Source organism: Sorex fumeus, unplaced genomic scaffold (assembly GCF_029834395.1).
Source record: "Sorex fumeus unplaced genomic scaffold, SorFum_2.1 ptg000006l, whole genome shotgun sequence".
Classification (NCBI taxonomy): domain Eukaryota; kingdom Metazoa; phylum Chordata; class Mammalia; order Eulipotyphla; family Soricidae; genus Sorex; species Sorex fumeus.
The window spans coordinates 12,812,181-12,838,240 of record NW_026606063.1 but is presented as its reverse complement, the minus strand read 5'-3'; the positions used below and the strand labels follow the sequence as shown (position 1 = coordinate 12,838,240).

The window sequence follows — 26,060 nt, the reverse complement described above, 5'->3', positions numbered from 1 at the left end:
TACAAAGGAACCCCAGGTGAAAAAGATCACAAAAATGGAGGACCACGGCACAAGACTAGAAAATCAATCAGTAGGACAGGAGAGTCACAGGGAGGAAAAAGAATAAGAAACAGTCTTCCAGAAAACAACTCTGAGCAATTCTGAAATCCAGCTGTGGAGAGTCCGAAGCAGAAAGACCAAATGCAGTGCTGATCTAAGTTCCAGGCACCATGGAAGGACAGGAATGGTAAGACTGGGGCGCTGCCTTTAAGCATGGCTTGATATTTTTGCCATGGGAAGCAGCAGGACAAAGCAGAATTCACAAAAGGGCTGAGCAGAAGTCAAAGCAGGGGCCAAATGCTGCAAGTGTACTGAGCAGACTAGTGGCTAAAGCACCCACCAAGGCAGTGGTCAGAAATAGGCAGAACCAACTGCAAAGGGCGGGCATTAAACATCATCCTCAAGAGCCTGCCATTTACACTGGAAATTATAGAGACACATGTAATACTTAAAAATAATTAAAAGCCAGAGTGACAACACAGTGAGTAGGGTGCTTGCCTTGCACATGGCTGACCTGGGTTCAATCCCCAGCACCACATGTGGGACGTGAGCACTGAACCAAAAATAGCCCTGAGCACTGCTAGGTGTGCCCCCCCCCCCAAAAAAAAACAGTAGTAACTTTAATTTGGAGGGGGGAAAGAGATAGTTAAGGCACTTGCTTTACACACAGCCATGCCTGGTTCAAACCTCAGCACCACCTAATATGGTGACTGCCAATGTGCTGGCTAGGGGTGGTGCCCACGTACATTCTGGTCTGGCCTTACTGCTTTCTGGAGAGAGATAGGGGTTGTCACATGCTCATGGAGAGTGTGGGCTGTCATACTCCTGGCTGCAGCCCTGTGGAACGTGCTGGGCTCACACCCTTTAGCTGCAGTGCTCACACACTGGCCATACTGCAGTTGCCCATTGCTGGAAGACAGCAGAGCTGTATGGCACAAACAGCAGAGCTGCCAACACTGAGGTTTGGTGTACAAGCATCCCACATGCCCACAAGGCCATGGAGCATCCTCCTGCCCCTGTAGAAGCAGCTGTATAGGAGCAGGCTGCCAGGCAGAGCCCGCAGCAGAGGGAGGGGGCGAGCACCACCTGGCGGAGCCCTGGAGCTCAGTTGGGCCCAGGAATGCTGCTGCTCTCTAGCACTGTGAGGTGGGTCAGCTGGAATTCCAGAACTAATCAGGTGAGCAGGGCCCCAAAACCTTCCCTGCCAGGAGGAAATGGTGCAATAAGGAACCCAAGACAGCAGGTCCCAAAAGGTAAGGTGGCTTTACAGGAAAATGAGGTCATGGTCTACATGTGGAAAATGTTTTCGTTCCACTGTTTGAAGAGGAACTGTGGGCTCCCATAGGAACCCCACAGGCTTAGGCTTCATTAGAGGAACTGAAGTCAATGGTGTCCCCCCAGGCTACTAGACTGCTCAGCACCAGGAGGGAACCACAGGACACGGGTTCTGGAACTCTTGCCAATGGTCAGCTGTTTGGTTCGATATTTGAAAGGTTTCGAGTAACAGATGAAAGACAATTTCTCTGAGCTACAAACTCAAAGCATAATTGAATGGTTAACTGAATTGTCTGTATTACTTAATGTGAATTCTCTCTTAGGGGTCTATTCTGATTTATTCTGGAGTCAAGCTACTTCATTTCTAACACAGAGGATGCTACTGCAAGACTCTGAGTGACAACTCTCTCTCTCTCCCTCTCTCTCTCTCTCTCTCTGCTGTGTGTGTGTGTGTGTGTGTGTGTTTGCGCACATACCCACGCATGTGCTTGGTGAGATCTCATTACATGAGGCCTTAGCATCTGCTGCTCTCATCAGATTAACTACATCAGGCCTTGAGCCCCTCTAGATGACTGAGAGTGCCTCAAACTGTTGATGATGTTTTTCAGGCTGCAAATGAGCCCACAATGTCTACACCAAGGGGCCTCTGAAATCAGTGTGCCAGGTTTGAGCTTTTGGACCACTGGCACACAGACACTGACATAACTCATGGTGAAATTTGCTCCATGACGTACTAACATCTAACTCAATTTCTATGATCTCCTCCAAATCCACAAAGGCTGTCTGGTCCCCGGATGTGACTGTCCCCACAGGAATGATCATTGCCTCTTAGGTGCTCCCTGGCCAGTGCTCAGGACCAATGATGTGGGGAGGTGGGGGGGTGGCAGAGGGACCCAGGGGGAAGACTCAGGATTCTCCTCTGACCACTCCTGACCCGGAGGCATCTTTCCCTCCTCTCGCAGCAATCACAGAAAGTCAGTGGCCTGGCCTCTGGCAGGCAGCACCTGGACAAGTGGCCCGGGAGGATTCAAAGCTAAATACTGGAACATTCCTGTCCATCTTCTTAACCTTGAACCCTTCTGGACCACTAGAAATAACTAAGTGGACAGCTGAATGGGATGTCCAGGCTTTGTGGAGCTACAGAGAGACACATTTCCTCCTTTGAGAGGAGGAAATGTCAGGGCCTCAGGACTTAGGAGGGCAATGGGAGAGACTCATGGGTCTTGAATTCTCTGTTAGGAGACCACTCATGGGTCTCGCCCCTGTCCTTGGGGTGAGTCTCCACTGATCCTCACCAGGTGGCTTAACGGGAGAGAAGGCTGCAGGGGACTGTGTGGTAATGCATGTCTGACCCCTGTGGCTACCTCTGACACTGAGTGGGAGCTGAGGGTGGGAGGGAGGGAGGGAGGGTCTCCTGCAGCCCTTCCCCTCCCCCGATCCTCTGGCAAGCACCTGGCAACAGCTTGTGAGTATCAGTTCCCCTTCTGTGACCCCAGTTACTCCAGACAAACAGGCGAGTCCTCACTCGCCTCCAGCAGTCATTCAGCTCTGACGGATTTCCGCCACTAACCCCTGCCTTACCCAGAGCACTGTTTCCACCCACGGAGTTGCAGGGTCAGGCCCGGGTGTGCTGGTGGATACCTTTCCACCAGCTGAATCTGGCTGCTGCTTGCGCTACCCCTGCTCCTGCATTCTGCGGACTCAGTCCATCTCCACTACAAACAACACTCCTCTGTGCCTCTGTGGAAACCTAGTTAATGTGCTTCATAGGATCTAGAAACTTGCTGAAGTTTCTGGTATAGTGATGGAGAATTTTCTATTTCTTATAGCTACCTCAGCTATTTTTTTTTTGTTTTCTTTGATCATTTAAACAGTATTGGGAAGGGAAAGGAAACAAACATGAATTTAAATCACTACTTGAAACCAGACTTAGCCTTGAGTTGTGAGTACACATATTAATTAACGAGGCAGCTCCAGAGAACCAGAGAATAACAAGGGCAAGAAATAATACAGTATGAGGCCACGAAGGCACCAAGGAGATTAGGTTTGACAGATCAAAGATTATAAAGGTGGGGGCAGGGAGGAGGGCGCCAGGGAGGCACAGATAGTACAGTGGATAGGGCACTTTCTTTGTACATGGCCAACCTTGGTTCCATCCCCTCAATCACATCTGGGCCCTGAGCCCTGCCAGTAGTGATCACTGAGCACAAAGCCAGAGGTAAGCCCTGAGCCCCACTGAGTGTGCCCTTCCCCCGAAATAGATTAAAGATACAGTTGTCAATTTAAAGCAGGCTGAGTTCTCTCATACCATGAGAAACAATAATCTGAGCTCTTTCCCATTTTCTCTGAAAATGGGGCCCCGTCTCCACTTTCCACCGCTTCAGGTCAGGGTGGAGCAGCAGTAGGTAGAAGGAGCTGAACAGCGGGTCTGTCCCTAGCTATGCACCTTGGGCAGCTCTCTCATCCTCCCCCTTACTCCGACCCAGGAGTCTTCCTTCCTGAGAATGGTGTACGTACAGATGCTTTTGGGGGGGGTGGGGCACATACGCAGCAGTGCTCAGGGTTTCTTCCTGAGGGGCTCAGGGGACTGCTGGGAGTGCTGGGTCAGCAGCATCCAAAGCAAGCGTCCTACCTACTGTACTATCTCAAGTCTATTGCAGGCAGTACCAGTCAATGAGCTACACTGGGGGTTTCTACCCCTGACTGAGTCATGTGGGGGAACCCTGGGGCATGCATAGGAAGAGGGAGGCTATCTCACCGGGTGAGTTAAGTCAGAATCTCTGGGGGACAAGGAACAGGATGAATAACTTTCTGAACGCTCTCCGGGTAATCCGACCATGCTGAGGGGGTAACACCAAGTCCTGTGCACCTGCTTCCTTGGGCCACTGCCCCATTGCTGCCTAGTAACTAGACAGTGCCAGCCAGTGATCTATGCACTATCTTACCCACTTTTGCCCAAGGACACATCTCTCCCTCAGGTCAGTATCGACTCCCTCCTTCTTCCTCAAATACAAACACCTGACAAGCTATCTTACAAACCCCTTCTCTATCATTTAGTCTGAAAGTCTGACATTAGCAGAGTGAGAGTAGTACTAATTAGAGGTAGAGACTTTACAAGCATTACCTTATGCCAGGAACTATGCTAAGCATATTAATGCTATATATTTTTTTCAAAAACAGTTTAATTTTAAAAATGAGGAAAGTGGTGGAGTTCATGCCCAATTCAATCAGCCTAATCAACGGCTGAATAAATAGCAATACTCCTACATTAAAAAAAAATGAGAAAAGTAAAAATGCTGATTGGGGCAGGACAAGGATAAACAAACAAACAAAACACATCATGTGAGTGCACTGATCACATTTAATTTTCCAACAACTCCACAAGGTGGTTGTAAATATATGACACAACAAAGCTGAAGTACAGGGCTGTGGAACCCAGTTTGTAGCTAGAATTTTCTCTAATTTATTACTACAAAGTTGTTCTTAGCTAGTGAATCACAATACCTCCCCAACTGCTCTGAAATTGTAGTTTAGTAGTGCTATTTTTGTTATTTTGAAATGATTGTAACATAATAGATAGAAAAAGCATCTGAATTGGTATTTGACTATAAATCCCTGAGTCTCTTTTACGCATCAAAAGAACAAAATTTTCCCTTAATATATCTTAAAACGGTTTTCAGAATAGATTATATTGATTATGTAACAAAGAGGTGAGGAGGAAGTGACATTAGTATATACGTTTAAAAATTTAACATGAGGAAAATAAAATAAAACCCCAAGATGAAAGGAATGGTAGCAACACAATCCCTATCTCCGAAAAGTAACTTCTAAAGAATCCCATAAACTTGGGGTAGGGTAGCCCAGGGGCCAATCAGTTGTTATACGATGACTGGAAAGTGGTATGGCCAGTTGGGTGCTGGCCTTGCAATGCCCCAGACTGGGCACCCCATTTCTTCCCCAGCCCTGCCAGGAGTGATCCCTGAGTATAAAGCTGAGAGTAATTAGCCCTGAGCATGGCAGGGTATGGCCCAAATCGGAAGGAAAGGAGGGAGGGAGGACAAAGAAAAGAAAAGAAAGGTATGTGGCATTCTGTCCACCTGTATGTCCATCTCACTATCCCCAGAACCAAAAGAATACATAGCCCAGAGCAAACAGCAGAAGAGAAGCAGAGGAAACGGAAATTAAGATAATGATTTGGGGAAACACACCGTTACAGTCCGTGCCTCTCTTTTGCATTAGAAGACAGCAGCCCTCTGACTCTTTGAAAGTTCGACATATACAATACAGCCAAGAACCACCCATCAGTTCTGGTCAACCTTTCAGTTTACTCAATTTCTATCAGTAAGAAATCAAACATATTTAAATATGTGAACTCAGACATATTTGCTGCTTATATTGATTTTAAAAAATTTGTCTTACAACACTGTTTACAGAAATGTGGATCACACTAAATAATCTTAGTAAGAATAATTTGATTAACAAATATCTTTAGTCCTGTTAATTTTAGTATAAATAGCTTGGAGGGGGGCGGAGTCTTTAAATATCATCAAATGCGTATTTTAGGATTAGTTAAGAATTTTTAAAATGTACTGAAGAATACAGGCCCTAAAATAACTAGACCTACTCGCTCTAAAGAAAGACACGTCACACACAGTAGAAGCCGACCAGCTTCTGTGACAAGACTGGCATGGCTATCAAACTTACTTCCTCCTGGATGACTCTAAAAACATGACAAAGATGATAAAATCAGTGAAAGACGCAGAAACACCATTTGCACTCCTACATTCATTGCAGCACTATTCACAATAGCCAGAATCTGGAACAATCCGTAAGGGAATTTTTTGAAAGTATGGTATACATACACACAATGGAGACTGAGTGGCTGTCAGAAAAGATGAAGTCATGTGATTTGCCACTTTGGATGAATCCGAAGAGTATCAGGATGGAAGTTAGTCAGAAGAAGAGAGACTGACACAGGATGATCTCTCTCACATGCAGGATATAAACAAACATTGTAAGGAAATGACAAATGCCCCCAAAGCAATAAAATCAAAGAACAGGAACTAGTCTTCAGTAAGAAGCTGGCCAGGGGGTGGGGGAGGGGGGAAGGACAGGAAAGAGAACACTGCAATGGTGGAGGGAAGTGGCGACTCTGGAGGAAAGGGCTGAAAGGCGAAGTTTCACTCATGAAACCCTATCAGCAGCAGAAATGTAATGTTGGGGACATTGGTGGAGAGACGTGGACATTGAGAATGGTGTTGGAACATTGTAGGCCTGAAACAGTAATGGAGAAGAGAAGAGCAGGGAGGGGAGTGGGGAGGGAGAAAGAAAGAAAGGGTGAACTCCACATAAAGCCTCTTCTTTTTTTTTAAAAAAAAAAAAAAGTAAAAATGAAAAAAAAAGAGCAAAGTAGTAGCCCAGGGTTCTACAGCCCTGATTCCCTGGGGATCTGGGCGCACGCGCACACACACACACACACACACACACACACACACACACACACACAGTCTCTGCCACCCACATCACCTGAGGATCAGCTTCTGCTATGACCCCCATCTGACAGGTGAGGGAACCAACGCCCTGTGGTGAGGCAACCTTGCACTTGACTAATGAGTGCTGAGATTAGAATTAGTCTCGACCCATGCTCCAGTTTCTGTCAAAGATGTTCGCTCATGCTCAGGTGACTCCACGCAACCTGATCCCTTCACACAGATTCATCCATCACACACCATGGGGCACCAATGTGTACAAGGATTAGAGGTACAAAAAAGAGTTAACCAAACCTCTTAGAGGAATGCACACACACTCTAATATTTAAGATACAATAAGCAAAATTGACTATGATGGTTCATCACTGGCAGAATATAAAAATTCTAAGGGAGAATTACTCCTGGGGACCTTCCCAGTGGTATTTGGCCCAGAGGTGCTGTTCTCAGGCCCAAAGGTGCTCATGGTGGGGCTATGTGGTACTGGGGGCCACCCTCAGGAGGCCAAACACACCAGGCATGTGCTCAGCCACTGCTGTTGATGTCCTCCTAACTCCACAGAAATAATTTCAATCGAGTGCCCTAAATTCTCAAGTCTGTATACTTAACCACAAATGAACATATTTAAATATAAGCTATTATGCACTAAGAATTTTTCAAGGAAAGCAAAACTTACACAGAAATAAGAAAACTAGGAAACATGTAGACTTAAAAGCCAACTTTAAATCAGTTGATCAAATTCTGCATTTCTTATTTAAAAGGCATGCTAGGGCCAGTAATAGTAGAGCAGGTAGGGCATTTGCCTTACACATGACTAACCTGGGTTTGGGTTTGATCTCTGGCACCCCATGTGGTCCCCCAAGCCCTGTCAGGAGTGATTCCTGAGCACCAAGCCAGGAGTAAGCCCTGAGCATCACCAGGTCTGATCCAAAACCCAAAAACAAATAAGTAAATAAAATCAAAGAAAGGCATGTTAATGGAAACTTTTAATTTAGGGGGTTAGGGGGGCACACCCAGCAGTGCACTGACTCTGAGCTTACTCCTGGCTCTGTACTCAGAGATCACTCCTGGGATCACTCAGGGAACCATATGGAGTGCTAGGGATCAAACCCAGGTTGGCCATGTGCAAGACAAGTGCCCTACCCACTGCACTATTGCCCTGGCCCCAATAATAGAAACTTTAAAAAGTAAACAGCTTGTTTTTAATTTCAGATCTCAAATCTTAGACAATATTTATTTGATTTTGGGGTACACACAGCAATGCTCAGGACTCATCCCATCTCTGTACTCAGGGATCACTTCTGGTAAGCTTGTAAAACCCCAGGGATCCGAACCCAAGTTGGCCCTGTGCAAGGCAAGTGTCCTACGTACAGGAACTATGGCTCCAGCCTCTCTGTTTAATTTTAAGTCCTATAGACAGTCAGGAAAATCTAAGTTCTGGGGATGAAGCTTAAGAATTCATTTTTAAAGCTTATATAAAGCTCTTTATAATGTCTGATAATCACTTTAGAAATATATTTAACAATTGTATCCATTCCCCCTACTCATCACTAGACCAAGAATGTGGTATTTTCAAGAAGATTTTTGTTGCTTATTTCCAGTCCCTTGCCTATTTGCTCTGTCAAGCATGTCCTTATAGTATATGTAAAAAGGAAAATATACCTTTTCATCTATGCTAGAGCCCATGCCATAAGTACTGTCAGCCCTATTATACATAAAAAGAAGTGTCAGCCTATTATACGTACACCCTGAAGGTTTGGTCACACAGCTGGGTAGTACTATAGCAGTATTTGAACACATAATTTTGAAAGTGCCTGATTCAAACTATTTTTCATCTGTATGTTGTAAATTAAAGGATAACAGCAATGGTCTTCACCGGTATATTTGTCAAGTTCAAAACAATCATCAAATGGGGGTCCCAGGAAAGCCCAGTGGTAAAGCTCTTGTTCCCAGGACAAAGGGCATGACTTCAATTCTTTCCAATACCTCACATGGCCTAGTGCAGTGTAGTGACACTGCCATTTTTGATGCCAGAAAAAAAGTATGATCTTTGGCATACTGCAATCAAGCGTGTGCACAAGCACCACATTATAAGGTGCATAACTCCAGCAAAGCAGAACAATCTGGTATGTGAGCACCCAAAGACGACACTCCAGACAAGCCCTGTTAAGAGTGTGTAACCTCTACTCGTGGAGGAGGGGTGGGACACAGGGTGGTGGGTGGCAGGCAGGGAAATTAGCCAAATGATCTATGTAACCCAACACAAACAAATTTTTAAAACATACTGGGGTGGGAGCGATAGTATAGTGTGCAAGGTGCTTGCCTTGCACACTGCTGAGCCAAACTCAATCCCTGGCACCCATATGGTACCCCGAGCGTACCAGGAATGATCCCTGAGTGCAGAGCCAGGAATAAGCCCTGAGGCCAGTGTGCTCTTTCCTACAAAAATATAATAAAAATTTCTAAACTATAGCTGGAGTGCAAGTTTCCATTAAGTTTTCAATGATGGGAATGTAAATAAATATGCATCCAGAAGACACAGGAATAGAATCACAACTAGTAAAGCTGCAATGCCCTGATCTTTGTTAGCTCTATGGAGGAGATTGGAGTGGAGCATCCAAGTGCTGAAGACTGTCTGCCCAGGACCCAGCCAGAGCTCAAGGATCACTCAGTTATTACTCAGCCTTGCAGGAGTGAGGTCTGGAGGGCTTTTGTGTTTGTCTTGCCTTTTTGTTTTTCCCCCCAACTGGTGAAAGAAATTTGGTGCAGGGCTTGCCTTTTTTTCCCAGTGGTGGCAGAAATTTGGTGCAGGGTTTCACATATGCAAGGCAGGTGTCTTACTGCTGAGATACATCCCTGGTCCCTTAGAAAAAAACTGTTCTGTTCTGGATCATACCCAACTGTGAACTTTTACTCCTGGCTCTCCATTCAGACATCACTCCTGGCAGGGCACAGGGGACCATACAACATGCCAGAGATAGAACCCAGGTCAGCCACAAGGCAAGTGCCATACCCGCTATACTATCTCCCACCTCTTTTTAAATCTTAAATTGTTTAGTTTGACCTTCAGTTCAACCCCATGCCAAGTGCAACCCAGTGGCACTGCCAGTTGTGATCCACAACAAGATATGTGATCTCTGGTGTACGACAACCAAGTGTGTGTGAGCACTCCAAGAAAGTGTCCAAGCCCCAGTGACCATTGCAGAGTGTGCAAGCACCACAAAGTATATGAGAACCATAACGAAGGGTACACATCCCTGCACGATCGAAGCAGCAAAGGAGGAAATTTTTTAAAAGAAAAAGAAAATCCTTTTTTTTTCAAACTTATTGGGGGTGGGCACGCCCAGCAGTGCTCAGGGGCTACTCCTTTTTTTTTGTCTTATAATATTTTATTGTTTTATTTTCTAATGAATCGCTGTGAGATACAGTTACAGACTAACAAACTTTCATGCTTATGTTTCAGTCATACAATGATCGAGTACCCATCCCTCCACCAGTACCCATTCTCCACCGCCAATGTTCCCTCTTCCCCGCCTCTGTGGCAGACAGATTCCTTTTTACTCTCTCTCCTTTATCTCCTTTAGGGTGTTGTGGTCTGCAATGCAGGTATTAAATGGCCATCATGTTCGGTTTATGGTCTACTTTCAGCACACACCTCCTATTCCGAGCAGGTCCTCTAAGCATCCTTTACTTGGTGGTCCCTTCTCTATCTGAGCTGCCTTTCCCCCAGCATGTGAGGCTGACTTCCAAGCCGTGGAGCAATCCTCCTGGTCCTTATCTCTACTATTCTTGGGTGTTAGTCTCCCATTTTGTTACTTTATAGTCCACAAGGGCTGGAGCGATAGCACAGCAGGTAGGGCTTTTGCCTTGCACTCAGCCGACCCGGGTTCAATTCCTCCGCCCCTCCAAGAGCCTGGCAAGCTACTGAGAGTATACCACCTGCACAGCAGAGCCTGGCAAGCTCCCCATGGCATATTCGATATGCCAAAAACAGTAACAACAAGTCTCACAATGGAGACGTTACTGGTGCCCGCTTGAGCAAATCGATGAACAACAGGAGGACAGTGCTACCGTGCTACTATATTCTACAAATGAATGCGGTCTTCCTATGTCTGTTCCTCTCTTTCTGACTCATTTCACTCAGCATGATACTCTCCATGTTAATCTATATGCAAATTTCATGACTTCATCTTTTCTAATAGCTGCCTAGTATTCCTTTTGTAAATGTACCAAAGTTTCTATAGCCAGTCAACTTTTCTCAGACACTAGGGTTTCTTCCAAATTCTGGCTACTGTAAATAGTTCTGCAATGAACATACAAGTGCAAATGTGATTTCTACTATACTTTTTTAGAAGATATACAACTCTGGGATATATTCCCAGTACTGGATCAAATGGGAACTCAATTTCTAATTTTTTGAGAAATGTCCATACTGTTTTCCAAAAGGGCTGAACCAGTCGGCATTCCCACCAGCAGTGAAGGAGAGTCTCAAGGGCTACTCCTGGCTCTGCACTCAGGAATTACACCTGGCAATGCTCAGGGGATTATATGGAATGCTGGGGATCAAACACTGGGTTGGCCACACGCAAGGCAAACGCCCTAACCCACTGTGCTATCACTCCGGCCAGTAAAAGAAAATCTGTTCTAAGAATTTTCTGGGGCTGAAAATCTAAGAGATAGTACAGCGGGTAGGGTGCCTGCCTTGCAAAAACAAAAATAAGAATTTTCTGAGATGATGCAAATATATTCTTGGTATGCACTGTCCAAAACAGCAAACACTTGCCACATGTGCCTTCAAACATTTGGAAAGAAAAAGGAGACATAGTAAATTTTGAGGAATATGTCAGAAACATTTAGAAAACAGTCTGACTTCAAGTATCTTTCAGAGGAAGTTTCAACAGTGTTTGACTTCAACAGAAAAGAACTTTGTGTGTGCAGAGAAATGAACCCAGCGAATGGCACCTGGGCAACTGCTCTGCCTCTGAGCCCCACCTCCAGCTGGGGCTTCGACAAAAATCTTAACTGGATTGATAACAGGAGAGAAATACTGCCTTACAAGGTTTCATGCCATACCTATTTCTTTCAAGAAGATCTTAAACTTCAACTTGGACTTAAATTAGATTCATCCATCTTCAATCTTTAGCTCTTTTATAAATGACTGCAGGAGACTAGCACAGTCTGCATTTGCTATCAATGCTTAGAAGTTTTTGAAAATGACTGTCTCACCCCTGTGGGGCCTGTGTGACCCCGCTGACACATGGGTTAGCTCTCTGGTTCTCTCACCACTCCTGCCCCACCGAGCCCAACACACCCTCCATGGGCCCCCTACCCTACCAATGGCTTCCTTGCAGTAGTACTGAAACTCAAGAATGACCCAAATATCTGCAGATCTCTGTGGTGTGTGGACTAGTATGTCACACCAGCCTTACTAACATCACTGTCACCCACCCTAAGAAATGGCCTTCAGGGTAGCTGGGAAGAACTGTGTCCCCCTGGGGTCAGCACGCTGGTTGGCACCGATGAGGCAAACACAGAAATGCCAATAAGAAAGGAGGCCTGCATCAGGAACAGTAAAGGAGCCTCCCTCTGGTGACCTGTTCCTCCCTTTCCTACCAACTTGAGATTGTGGTGTTTTGTTTTACAGTGAAGGCTTTTTTACAGGATGAAAGGATGAGAGAAATCTCTCCTCTGTAGAGAAGAGTTGGTAAGGGGGCTGGGACACTGCAGGCCTGTCCAGCACAAGCCCTTCTCCTTCTTTCTCAGAGGTGGGCAATGCTTCCAAGATCTCTTCAGGCAGCATGTGACTCCTTACAGGGATGGAAACCATCTGTTCCACAGTGGGAACAAAAGTTATAACAAAAACAAAAAAAACAAAAAAACCCAACTATTTCTAGTCCTAGCTGCTCCTAAATTATCTAATATTTTAGAAAGCTTATACAAATAAAACAAAAATTGTTTTGCTACCAAATGATGTATTTTCTTCCAATATTATTCTCTTGGCAAAATAAAATGATATTTACAAAGCAGACCCATGTATATCTACAAAAAGGAAGAAGAATGAAGATTGCACTGCTTAGTCGCTGCCATTCTCACAGCCAGACTCCACAGGCTTGGGACAAGACTCATCCAGGGATGGATCTGTTGAAAAACTCAGGTATGTGGGTTTTGTGACCAAAATCTCCAGACTCTCATGGAGTCGAGGACCGGTTCCTTCCCCCGATCTCCCTGTTCTTCCAGAAGCCTGGCAGTTATGCCCATGAACTACCTCTGGAGCCATATAAGCTCATTAATAGTGACTCATAAATAAATATCAAGAGATCAACTGGATGCAGAGATGCTTTCAGACCCCAAAGTCATCATTCAGTTAAAAATTTAACTCAGGCTATACCACCCTATTCAAAATTTTAGAATTCCTAGAGTAAATGGCTTTCTCGGCCACGTGACATCTCAAACTATACACCACTGATATACCAGGAACAGCACACCACACTGGATAGGATGTAAAGTAGAAAGCAACCAACTCAATTAAGAAAATATTAACACGCAAGGCTTAACCTGTAACATATTAGTAATCTCTTATACAAAAGCTTAAAATATGACTGCTTTGTCAAAGTGACAGAACTATTGGTGATTTCCCCCCCCTTCCTTCTGAACTCTTAATATTCTTCATTATAACAATTTTCAATTATTTAAAAGAATTACTGATTGGCTCCTTTATTTCCTTATATTTTCAGCTAATATAATTTACTTCAAAATGAAGAATTCGAGGAGCCAGAGAGATAGTACAGTGGGCAGGGCACTTGTCTTGCATGTGGCCAACCTGGGTTTGATCTCTGGTACCCTATACAGTTCCTCAGCACTGCCTGGAGAGAGTTCCTTAACATAAAGCCAGAAGTAAGCCCCGAACACAGACGGGTGTGCACCCCACTCCCAACACCCTGCAAAAAAAAAAAATGTTAAGAACTCGAGAGCCAAAGAGATATAGCTCAAAGGGCTGTCTTGCACACACCAAATTCAATAGCCAGCACTGCATGGTCCTCAACACTCAGAGGTACAGTGCTAGTGACCCCCAGCAGGTCAGCTCTCACTGGCTGTGGGTCCCAGGTCCCCCAGCACTGATCGGGAGTCCTTCCACCCATACCCAAACTAAGAATTTAGCATCTTAGATTTCTACAGGAATTTTACAATAAAATGTATTTTCTCAATTAATTCTAAATGACATATACAGTAACTGAATACTCATTCGAAATTATTAATTTGCATTTAGGGAAAAACTGAAAACCAGAGTCAGAAAAAAAGTTCTAAAATTTTTTTACTATCAAAATTACAATAAACAGTTTTCTTCTAAACATTTCATACTTAACAGCTATGTATGTAGGCATAGGTAATCCTTTATGAAAGGAACATTTAGAAGAACATTTATATGTATATTACTAAATGGTATAATCAGTTTACAGTTATCCTGTGCTATCAAAAACACCCTTGGAATTTCCTATCCTCTAGCACTCTGCTTTTTGCCCTTTTTCCCCACTTTATACACCACACCCAGATCTTTTTGGGTTGTTCTGAGGCCCAAAGGCCAGCACACAGGCCCAGTGATGCTGCAGAACAGGCATCCACTGAGTTTCCAGATTCACTGTGCAACATTCTAACAAAAGATACACAGAGTTCTAAAATAACTACCAAAGCAGCATCAGCAGGAATACTTTAAGATTTGTGTTTATAAGCTTAAGGGAAATAATTAAATGATTATTTTATAAACTTTACCAAAAAAGAAAAAAAAAAGGAAAAATAAAAATCCTACAACCTCTCTACCCTGTCACAGCATCAGGCTGCTTACCGTTCATAGCGCTGGGAAACTGAGCCATCATGGTCCTGAATTTTTCTTGCTAGCTCTCAGCCATCTGCAATATAAAAATATGGGGCCATTAATAATACAGCAAGGGAAGATCACAGCCTCCTGCGCCCGCTGAGCGGGGGAGTGTGAGTCCCCTCCAGCTCTCTCTTTCAACAGCAAACAATGCAGCGCTTCTGCTGCTGCTGAACAGGCAGAATTTACATTTGGGGAAGGGTAAGAGATTTTGCTGGGTAATCATGCTGTCTTTAAAAAAAAAGAGAGAGAAACATTCTAAAGAAAAGGCATAACATATATAACAATGAGAGTAAATGTTAAAACCCTTGGCATGAAGCAATACTCATGGCAGACATTAATTGAGACAAGAAGAGCTGTTCCAACTAGGCAAGAATTTATTTCAGATAAATCAACTATATAAAAGCATGAGGATAACATGGAACCATATTACTCTTATTTTCAAAAGTTTCCAAACAAGGGCTGGAGAGATAGCAATAGAAGTTGAAGTGTTTGCCTTGCACATGGTCAACCTGATTCAATCGCCAGCACCATACAGTCCCCCCTAACCCCCCATCCCAAGCAGCACCACTAGTGATCCCTGAGGACAGGGCCAGGAGGAAGCCCTGAGCACCACAGGGTGTGGCTCAACCTTCCTCTCCCAAAGTTTCAAAACAAGGAAAAAATGCAACACAGTTGTTTCATCAAGTTCTACAGATTTAGGGGGGAAAAATTCCTGAAAGTAATTCTCAAAATATAAATTTCTTGAGCATTGTAGCACCATCGTGCTGTTGTTCATCGATTTGCTCAAGGGGGCACCAGTAATGTCTCCATTGTGAGACTTGTTGTTACTGTTTTTGGCACATCAAATATGCCACGGGGAGCTTGCCAGGCTCTGCCGTGCAGGCGGGATACTCTCAGTAGCTTGCCGGGCTCTCCAAGAGGGATGGAGGAGTCGAACCTGGGTCAACTGCGTGCAAGGCAAATGCCCTACCAGCTGTGCTATTGCACTGGGCAAATACTCTGCACTGAAAGAGAAGGAACTGTGAAAAATAACAGCTCTAGATTCAAATCCCAAAGCTGCTGTTTTCCTGCCAGTAACCAGGAAAAATCAGTCAACCTTTTTGAGTTTCAAATTCCTCATCTACACACTCTCAAAAGTATTACACACAAACCTGCCTCATATATAGTGTTCACTAAAAGACTGTTTGCATACATCGGAGACAGAAGAGTACAAGTGCTGAATTCACCGTACTCTCATGATAAGTAAATTTAAAATTTGCCCCATGAATTTTGCAGGTAGGATCTGTTAGGTAGAGAAGACCCTACCAAAAGTACAGTGTAGTTGCCAATGAAAACCTTTAGTTATCTGGGGCCCAAGAGACAATAGAGCATTGAGGGCACTTGTCTTGCATGCAGCAGACCCAAGTTTGAATTCTGATCCCCCACATGATCTCTTGGAGCATCACCAGAAATGATCCCTGAGCACAGAGTAGCAGCCCTGACCACAGTCAGATGTGGCCCCAAACCCAAAAAGATACACACAAACACACACACACACACACACACACACACATCCATGGGTTGCAGCACTGTCAGAAAGCATTGTATATCAGGATCACTCAGTAAGCAGCTCACTCTTTCCCCAACTCATTAAGCACCATTCTTCCAGACCCAAGAATTTGAAGAGAGAAGGCACAAAGAATGGCACATGCCATATCACAAGGGTGGTGTCTACAGAGCAGCTGGAGCCTAGCCACCTGTGTAAGAGAAGCTCAGGAGCTCAGGAGAAATATGACTATACATGAGAGAGGAGGGAAAACTGGCCACAGTAGCAAAAGAAAGATATAAATTCAACTTCTTAAGAGTGAGACATTTTGTAGCTAACTTCTCTTCCTATAAAGCAAAGTACTTGTCTACACTTTGATCAAATCATTTTGTGGAGACCAGAGGGAGTTACTCATGATCAGCATCAGGCCTGGATGGGTGGACACATCGATCATCGATCAGGACTCTGAGAGTTGTGGCACAGGTGGGGAAACCCGCACAGTACTCTGAATGGCAGTGCCAATTTAACTCTTCCACCTCCCAGCTATATCACTACACAGCACCTTCCCTTTCCAAGGGTACATTCTTTCTCAAGAGGTAAGTAGGCTTTACTGCAATGGAGTTTTAAACTGGCTACTAATCTTAGGTAGGAGGAAACTTCACCCATAAACTAACTGGTTTTCTTCACTCCTTACTCAAAAGATAATGTAAGCTCCAGGTACTAAAGTTACTTACTATATAGAAAAAGAATATTTAAACTCTGTTGAGATATCAAGAACTAAATGTTGTGGTAGACCTTTCAGAGTTAGTTTGGGGGGAAAAAATGTTGCAATTGGGCCTGAGTAACAGTACAGCAGGAAGGGCATTTGCCTTGCACACGGCTGATCAGGGTTCGATCCGTGGCAATCCACACTGTCCGGTGAGCCACCAGAAGTGATCCCTGAGTGCAGAGCCAGGACTAAGCCCTGAGCACCTCTGAGTGTGGTCCAACCCCCCATCAAGAAAACTTATAATATTAAGAACCCTATAATTGACAAGAGTTGTTTTGTTTGAAGTGGAGGTGGGAGGGTGTTGCCAAGGACTGAATCCAGGTCCTCACACAAGCAAAATGAGCATTCTATGCTGAGCTACATCCCAAGCCCTGACAGAAATTTTAAAAGGCTCCTTAAAGGAGTGGAAGATAGTAAAATTTCACTTAAAATAAAACAAAGACAAGCCTAAAATCTGTGTGTGTGGTGGAGGAGGCACTCAGAAGAGAGAGAGAACACTATCGGGCAGCTCATCTGGAACAATGGGGGCAGAATGGGGAAGATGGGCTGAACTGGAGAAATAATGAAGAACTTACAATAAAGAACCCTGGCTATGAGGGCTATGGCAAAGAACTCACAGAATGATTCCCAGAGTCATAATCTGTGGAATAGGTAGCTGTGGTGATACCATCTTTAAAAAGTGAAGAAAGAAGGAAGTCTCAGAAATCAAGCTATGACTACAACTTCCTCAAATATAGAAAGTCTGCAAGCAAGTCTAACACTTTTACTTCCCCTATTTTAAAGCAACATAAGCAATGTAAAACCAAAATAAGCTACATGTCTACAAAGAAAGTATTTACAGATATGTAGTAGTAACAAGGGACCTATTTTACTTTTGAGACAGACAATTTTAAAATGTGGGAGAAAAATCCTGTAAAAAAAAAAGTATTATATACAATGATTTTTACAAGTGTATAACAAGATGTGAAGTAGAGAAAGCACAGACAGAAAAAACAAGGAGTCAGTTCAGTCTAGGTTTGATATTCACAGAGCATCTGTCTAGCTCCTCAGGCTAGTCATCTTGCATCCTATGAATAATAAATGCTCAATAATCACAGTTATAATCCTGAAGTAAAAACCAAAGGGGAATCCAATTATGCAATGGGAGGGACAGAAAATCCCTTCTATGAAGCAGAAGCTATCACAGAACTTTCTTTACCTGGGTATGGAATTTAGTCACACAGGCATGCTGATACCACAGTATAACATTTATGTATAAATGTAACATCTGATTTACTGTGATAAAGACGAAATATGGTAGCATCATTTGTTGAAACCAATAAACTTCTAAAGTTTCTTTCTTTCTTTCTTTCTTTCTTTCTCTTTTGGGGTGGAGTTGTGGGGAGGAGGGTTTGGGCCACACCTGGCTGTGCTCAGGGTTTACTACTAGTTCTACACTCAGAGATCACTTCTGAAAGTGCTCAGGGGCCCAACCACATTGGACTGAACTGGAGACCGCAGCATGCAAAACAAGTGTCTTAAAACCCTGTGCCATCTCTGATCACTAAAATATATCATTTCATGGACCAGAGAGATAGTACAGCAGGTAAAGCACTTGTCTTGCACAGGGCCAACCTGGTTTCAACCCCTGACAGCATATATGGTCCCCTGAGCACAAAAGAGCCAGGAGTAGTCCCGAAGTACCAAGGGTATGGCCCCAAAACCAAAACAATAGTGTAACATTTCATTACACTTTTAGCAATTCTCTCTGTCATTCTATTAATCTACTTGCCTACAACAACAGCAACTGAAATACTGAAAAAAACACAACATACTGAATTTTACATCTTTAAAAGAGTAACTTTTTATAATCATAATAGTTAGATTTCACTAAGTGCCCTAACAATCACTTCTTATAGACTTGTTAAATATTTACTGAGAGTCCAACATATTTCAAGTTAAGAGGAGTCTGAGACACAGAGGACACTGCAGTTGAACATCAGATAACAGAGACCTGTAGACCCCTTTGGTGATGCTAATCTATTCTCATAGCACCCCAGCAAGGCAGAAGATAGTACAAGAATTTAATTTCACAGATGAAGAAACTGAATGATTAAATACTTCCCAAACCCAGTCAGGGATGGTGCCAGCATATAATGCCCCTAGCACTCAGAAGGGCTTTACTGGATGGCCACTCCTGAACGGGGACCACAATCGATGATGAGTGGGTCACTGGCTCCTCCTGCAAGGAGCATGGCAACTCAGCATTGGCACATGGAAGGGGGGGGAAAATGCCTTCCAACAAAAATGTCCTCATGAATCATATATATAAATAAAGAAGTGCCAATCATTCTTTACACCTTCATATGTATTAATACTTTGGGGGAAGAAAAGGGAAATCAACATCCCCCTATTTACATGTTTAGTGTCTATCTCAAGTGCACATTCTACATCCAAAAAAACATGAAGGAAGGTAACATGTAATGATGGGCAATCTTAGCAGCCTGCAGCTACATCTAACTGAGACACTTTGTTAATTCACAATGACTTTAGAATATGCATGTTAAGGGGCTAGAGAGATAGCAAGTGGTTGGGGCACTTGCCTTGAATGCAGCCAATCTGGGTTCCATCCCTGGCACCCAGACGGTCGACTGAACTCTGCCCAGAGTGATCCTGAGCACAGTCAGAAGTAAGCCCTAACCACCACTGGGTGTGTCCTGAAACCAAAAAAAGAATATGCACGTTTAGACTTTCCTGCTTGCTAGAAATTAATGAAGAACTGGCATCGCTGCCTTTTTATAAATCAAGAAAATGTGTGTGGTAGATAGCAAGCCTAAGGCAAAGATGACTTTTTCAATTTAATTTAGTCCAAATATGGGTTGGAAAATATAGTCATACTAGCACAGAGAACAGAAGAAATGCTTGAGAGGAAAGAGGAAATTCTTCCACAATGGGTCAATAAGACCCAAAGAGAAAAAAATCTTGGAGTAATTATAAGCAAAAAAGTAGCTAATTAGGGCAAGATTTTTTTTAAATTTTAGAAGCACAGAGCTTTAGAAAGAATTACAGTAATTATTTAATCCAAACCCCTCAATTTCCAGGAGAGGAAAACAATGAGTTTGTACAAGCTCACAGAGTGAGTCAGTAGCATAACTGGTCCTAGAAACCATCTTGCTCTGGTGAAATGCTCTGCTGGATCACATCACCCACAGTAACTGCTAATGCTACCGACCCGGGCCCTAGTCACCACCGTGACTTGGTAGGTCATTCCATGAATTAGGGAACAAACCTTTTAAAATGGGTTTTCTGCCTTGAGGTCCTTCCACAGAGCTATGAGGTTGTTTTGTGTTTTATTTTGTTTTGTTTTCTGAAATACCCACTAATGGTCTTCTCCTGCTTAAATTCCTCTACTGATTAACACAATAATTTACCTCCACCTGTTTAGTCCCTAAACCACATCTCCGAGAAAATACTCAATAAAGATCTGCTGAACAAATGAACTGGGTAAATGAATAATATGTCTATGAAAAAAATAAAAACGCAGGAGAGAATAACGGAAGCACGGAAGGGATCGTGCTGAATTGAAAGCACGTCGCAGAGAAGATAGTGAGCAGGCAAAGAATGCTCCAACTACTTCCCTGACCCCTGCAAAATCAGAGTGGATTTTGGAGCAGTTATTGCTTATAATATGGCCCTTTGGTAATTTGGTTTTGTTCCCTTTTAGAATATAGGGACAAAGGTTTTTAGGGATAAAGGGATAAAGGTTTTATCCCTTTTATTTTAGGGATAAAGGTTCATTTCCTGTTAAATTCTGAATTCTTTGTATTGATAGGGAAGAAGCCTTACATTTTTCAATTGTATTTCAAATCATATTGGTTAATTGTTAGCTAAATAAATTTGACTGATGACCTGAGCAAGACAATCAAGTCCCCAGAAGCATATTTTAGAAAATTTTTTCAGAAGCATTTCCATTCCAACAAATGCTGTCACTGCCCCCCCCCCCTTGTTCATCGATTTGCTCGAGGGGGCCTAGTAACGTCTCCACTGTGACAATTGTTACTGTGTTTGGCATATTCAACACATCACAGGTGGCTTGCCAAGCTTTGCCATGTGGGCGAGAGTCGGTAGCTTGCCAGGCTCTGCAGAGGGGCAGAGGAATCAAACTCGGGTCGGTCATATTGACCGCTTGCAAGGCAAACGCTCTACCCGCTGTGCTATGGCTCAAAAACAAAACAAAACAAAAAATAGGGCAACATCTTTTGCAAACCACAACACCCAATAAGAGAGAGAGAACAAAAGGGAATGCCCTGCTACAGAGGCAGGGTGGGATGGGGGGATGGGGGATGGAAGGGATACTGGGATCCGTGGCGGTGGGAAATGGGCACTGGTGGAGGGATGGGTACTTGATCATTGTATAACTGAAACTCAAGCACAAAAATGTGTAAGTCTGCAACTGTACCTCATGGTGTCTCACTAATAAAAATTAAATAAATAAATAAAAACAAAAAATAGGGCAACAAACTAGAGAAGGAATTGATAAACGTGATTTTCATATCCTTAAGCTAAATATGATGACATCTAATTAAAAAGATGATTAAATTTTTTAAATTTCCATCCCAACAAATTCTAGGTATACATACTGAAGTCTCAAAACTTGCTGGTTAGTGAGGGGAAGTATTCCCTCTTCATCTTATTCACAAGGAGATCAAGATCAGGTCTACAGGAGACTTGTGAGAGCAAATTACCTCTTACTTTAGTTTTTGCAGAGAGATTAAATATAGAGGGTACACATATCCTCCACATCTGTCCCCCATTTAACCATCCCTTCTTTCTTTCACTCATCCATTTATTTATCAGGGGGCTGCGGGGGCACACATGGTGATGCTCAGGGGTTCATTTGAGATGCCGGGAATTGAATCTGTCAGCTTGCATGCAAGGTAAATACCCTACCCACTTTACTATCTCTTCAGCTCCCCATTAATTTATTCTTTAAACATATAATAAAAGGATTTGGAGACTACTATGAGAACCCAGAAGACAGAACTACTGTTACTTGGAAGGTAAATCAAAGTACAAAACACATCACAAAGTGGGTAATATTTGTGCACTAATCTACTATGAGGTCTATGGCAGAGTAGATTCTGTGGATGAAAGGCATTTGTCGAGTGTGAGAATATCCACTACTGCAAAGCAAGGACAAGTATTCAGGCCTAAGACTGGCTGAAAGTAGGCGAGCCAGTCTAACAGAAGATTCATTCCTATTCAGTGTGATGTCAGAGCAACATCATTTGAAACTCAAACTCAAGAGTTGGAAGAGAGGGGCCAGAGACATAATACAGCGAGGAAGACGCTTGCCTTGCACATGGCCAACTAGAGTTTGAGCCCTGGCACCACAGCATGAGCCGAGAGTAAGCCCTAAGTATTGCTGGGTGTGGCCAAAAAAATAAAATAAATAAATAAAAAGCAAAGAGTTAAAGATTGAGGAAATGGCTTGGAAGACCTGGAGATTCTTCATGCAGGAGCCCAGGTCCAATTACTGGTACCACGTTGTCTGCCAAGCACCACTTAGAAGGGCCCAATTTTAAAACATTCTAAATCCCATTCCCTTTATATGAGAAACAAAGAGCAGTCCTTATTTTTTAAATAGGAAAATCAAACTACTTTTTTGGTTGTTGGGTTTTTGTGTTTGACTGTTTGTTTTTACCACACACCAACAGTGCTCAGGGATTATTCCTGGCTTGCATGGCCTTACTGCCTGTCTATCTCTCTGGTCCCACAAAACTAGTTTTAAAGGAGAGGAAGAAAACTAATTTTCAAAAGTATCTACTTATTGGAACAAGGCTTCTTAAGTTAAAGAAAGTTGAAGCAGCATTAGAAGAGAAAGTTAGGAACATATTTCTGATTAGGAATAAAGAATGTGAAACTCAGGATGGAAAAAGTATAGACAAAATTTGTAAGCAGAAAAAAGGAGAGTTGGCAAAGTACAGTTTGGGGTCCAGAGAGAGAGAGCTTCAAGGGCCACAGCACAGGCACTGGCACACAAAAGGCCCCAGCATCACAGAGTTCCAAGTGCTGCCTGGATCCAGAAATGACCCAAGCAAATAAACAGCTAAAAAAGGAAAGAGAGTATAGCTTTGATTTGCAACCCTTCTTTCTTCTTTGGCCCTTGACAAAAGTTCAGAGGGCAGAACAGACTCTGATCTCCACGGTCCCCAGTGCTTCATAAGCAGAAATTTCTGTCCAATTCAAGTAAAAAATAAAGGTCACCAGCTCCCACAAATGAACCAGACATGAGCATTTTAAAGTGGGTTCAAATCAGCTTATTCCTCATCTATCAAACCTGTGTTAAGTGTTGCAGAGAAGGCTGAAAGGCTGTTGCACGTGCTTCACATACAGATACCTAAGTGCCTCCCCCCTCTACCCGCCCCCCCGCAAAATGGGGAGTTGGGAAATGAATGAACGAACATGGGGAATAAACAATCAAGGTGAAGTAACGTCAGTCACAGAGTGAAGAGTGCCATCTGGGAAAGCAAGCAGCAGCTTATTCACATGAGACAGTGAACAGAGAAGTGCTAATAACAAAGTCAGAAACTATAATGGCTGTAAAAGTAAGCATTACACTAATGCCTAGGTTATACAAATGTAAAAGATTACAGCAACCTTTCCAGAAAGCAACTGAGTAATGGACCTACTTGCAGCCTACCTTACTACAAAAAGCAAAGCACCCATAAAAACACAGAACATGAAAGCATTAAAACTGGAGGCGGAGGCAAAGCAATTGTACAGTAGGGAGGGCATCTGCCTTGCACGCGGCCAACCCAGGTTCGATTCCAGGTATCCCATGGTGTATCCTGAGCCCAGCCCAGGAGCAAACCCCAAGCATCACTGGGTATGATCCTTCCCCCTCTCTGGCTGAGCACACGTTTTGCATGTGAAAGGTTCATGTTCCATCTCTGGCACCACATGGCACTGCATGCCCCGCTGAGCACAGCTGGGAGTACCCAAGCACTGTGTAGAGAGCAGCCACCAAAAAAAAAAAAAAAAAGACTAATTAAACAAAGACAAAACAAACGATTGCTTTACTTCAACTCTTGCCTCGGATTCACATTTTTCAATAATAAAAACTTGAACAGAAAACTAGCTTAGACGCATCTGACTTGACACTGAGTCATGCTTTGAAGGCTATTAACATCTGGTTCACTAACCTCTCTCCAACAGCAGCCCCCAAATAATTCCTGATGATGTTAGTATGACCTTATCCGACCATATCCTAGCCTCAAATCTTTGCCCTCCAGCGTTACAAAATGTTATTCTCCATCTCATCAGAGCAAACTACTCCCAGGTACACCAAGAATAACAAGCCCTGGGCCTCCCTGCTGCTCTGACCAAGACCCTCTGGGATTTTCTCCCCAGATCCCTATCTGCTCCTATCTTAGTCCTTGTTTCCCTAGGCCGGATTCCATTCTCCAGTTCAATCAGGATCTGAAAACTACTAGTCTTTCAGTCCTTCAATCTTCTTTATATGCTCACATCCTCCCATAATCCTCATTAAATATCAGTGCACCATAATGAATCATTGCAGGGGGCAGGTGTAGTGACTGATGTGCTTGCCTTCCAAGCAGGAGACCATGAGTTGTATCTCTGGGGTCACCACACGTGCCCTGCAAGGTCTCTGGCACTGCAGGCCATTTCCTGCTACACTGCAGTATGGTACGTGTCAGCGCCTCAATCTAAGAACGAGACCCCCGCAAGCACCACAACTCCAAAGTTTTGTGAGCACCCTGGCCAGGACTGCCACCCGCCAGCAAGCACGTGTGTGATCCCATGAGCAGCAAGCGCTATAACCAGACTGTTTGTAAGCAGCACAAGGAAAGGAGGGAGACTCCCCGACAGCACCACATAAGAGCACTGAGCACTGAACCTTGGCACGCATCAACTAAATGTTCCAGCATCAATCATAACCAAGCATGTGTATGACCCTTGCTCGCTTGGTCATGGAAATAACATCAAAGGAAAGAAGGGGAAGAAGAAGAAACATAATGAATTGTACATGTTCCCAGCCTCATTCTTGCCCGCCCTACACAACTGGGAAAATTCCAATCCTAACGAAATCCAGCTCTCTCCTTATTCTATAACTCATGAATGATATTGCTGAAATGGTATCACTTTAAATGTCTCACTCAAATTTCTAACCTAAGCACTGCCTGACAAGTCCTTATCTCCCTAGTCCCTTTGCTCTCCCACTCTCCCTGTGATCTTTCCATCTACTCTCTTTCCGTCCTGCAGGTGTACGGTGCCAGTACTCTTATCCAACCACATCAGCCTCTTTATTTTTTGTTTTTGGCAGGGCACACAGGGCTGTGCTCAGGGATCATTCCCAGCTGAGCTCGAAGGACGACATGCAGTGCCACGAACTGAATGAGGGCTGGCTGGGCTCAAGGCAAGCAGCTTCACTCTCCTGTACCTTCACCCCTCCACTATCTTTACAGCCCAGCAACTCCTTTATTTATTTATTTGTTTATTTATTTATTTTTTGCTTTTTGGGTCACACCCCGCGATGCACAGGGGTTATTCCTGGCTCATGCACTCAGGAATTACTTCTGGCAGTGCTCGGGGGACCATATGGGATGCTGGGAATCAAACCTGGGTCGACTGCGTGCAAGGCAAACACCCTACACACCCTACCCGCTGTGCTATCCCTCCAAGCCCGCAACTCCTTTATTTTTAAACAAAAAATTCAACCTTTTTCTTTATGATACTGAATATCTTATTTCATGCCAATTCTCATATCAGAAATTGTTCTATATTTTCTTCTGGTTAACTGTATGATTTATGGTATTGTTACTGTTTTAAACAGGCATCGTAAACAGTGATGCTGGCGGAGAGACGCCATGAAGATGTGGGCCTAACACTCTGGCAATGCTGGAGGCCACCAGGTCACACCCCACAGATGTGCCTGTGAACTGTGGCATTCAGGACCACATATTTGGACACTACCAATCTAGCTATCTCCCTAGCCCAGGTTTTTAACTTCTTTGTTGTTGTTGTTATTGTTGTTGTTGTTTCTGGCTTCCCCACCCCCACCCCTTGGCTTTCGGTTTGGGGCAACACGTG

The 26,060-nt window shown here is 43.7% G+C and overlaps 1 protein-coding gene across 6 annotated transcripts in view; it reads right to left on the bottom strand.

Annotated features, from left to right (window-relative positions):
• Positions 1–26,060, bottom strand: part of ITSN2 (intersectin 2) — a 137,072-nt gene that overhangs the window by 91,487 nt on the left and 19,525 nt on the right. For all 6 annotated transcript variants that reach the window (XR_008793607.1, XM_056122408.1, XM_056122434.1 and 3 more), the window contains exon 2: positions 14,641–14,704. Coding sequence is in view for 5 of the 6 variants with exons in the window: in XM_056122408.1 (XP_055978383.1) it covers positions 14,641–14,671 (31 nt within the window). In the remaining variant the exon portion in view is untranslated. The remainder of the gene's footprint in view (positions 1–14,640; positions 14,705–26,060) is intronic.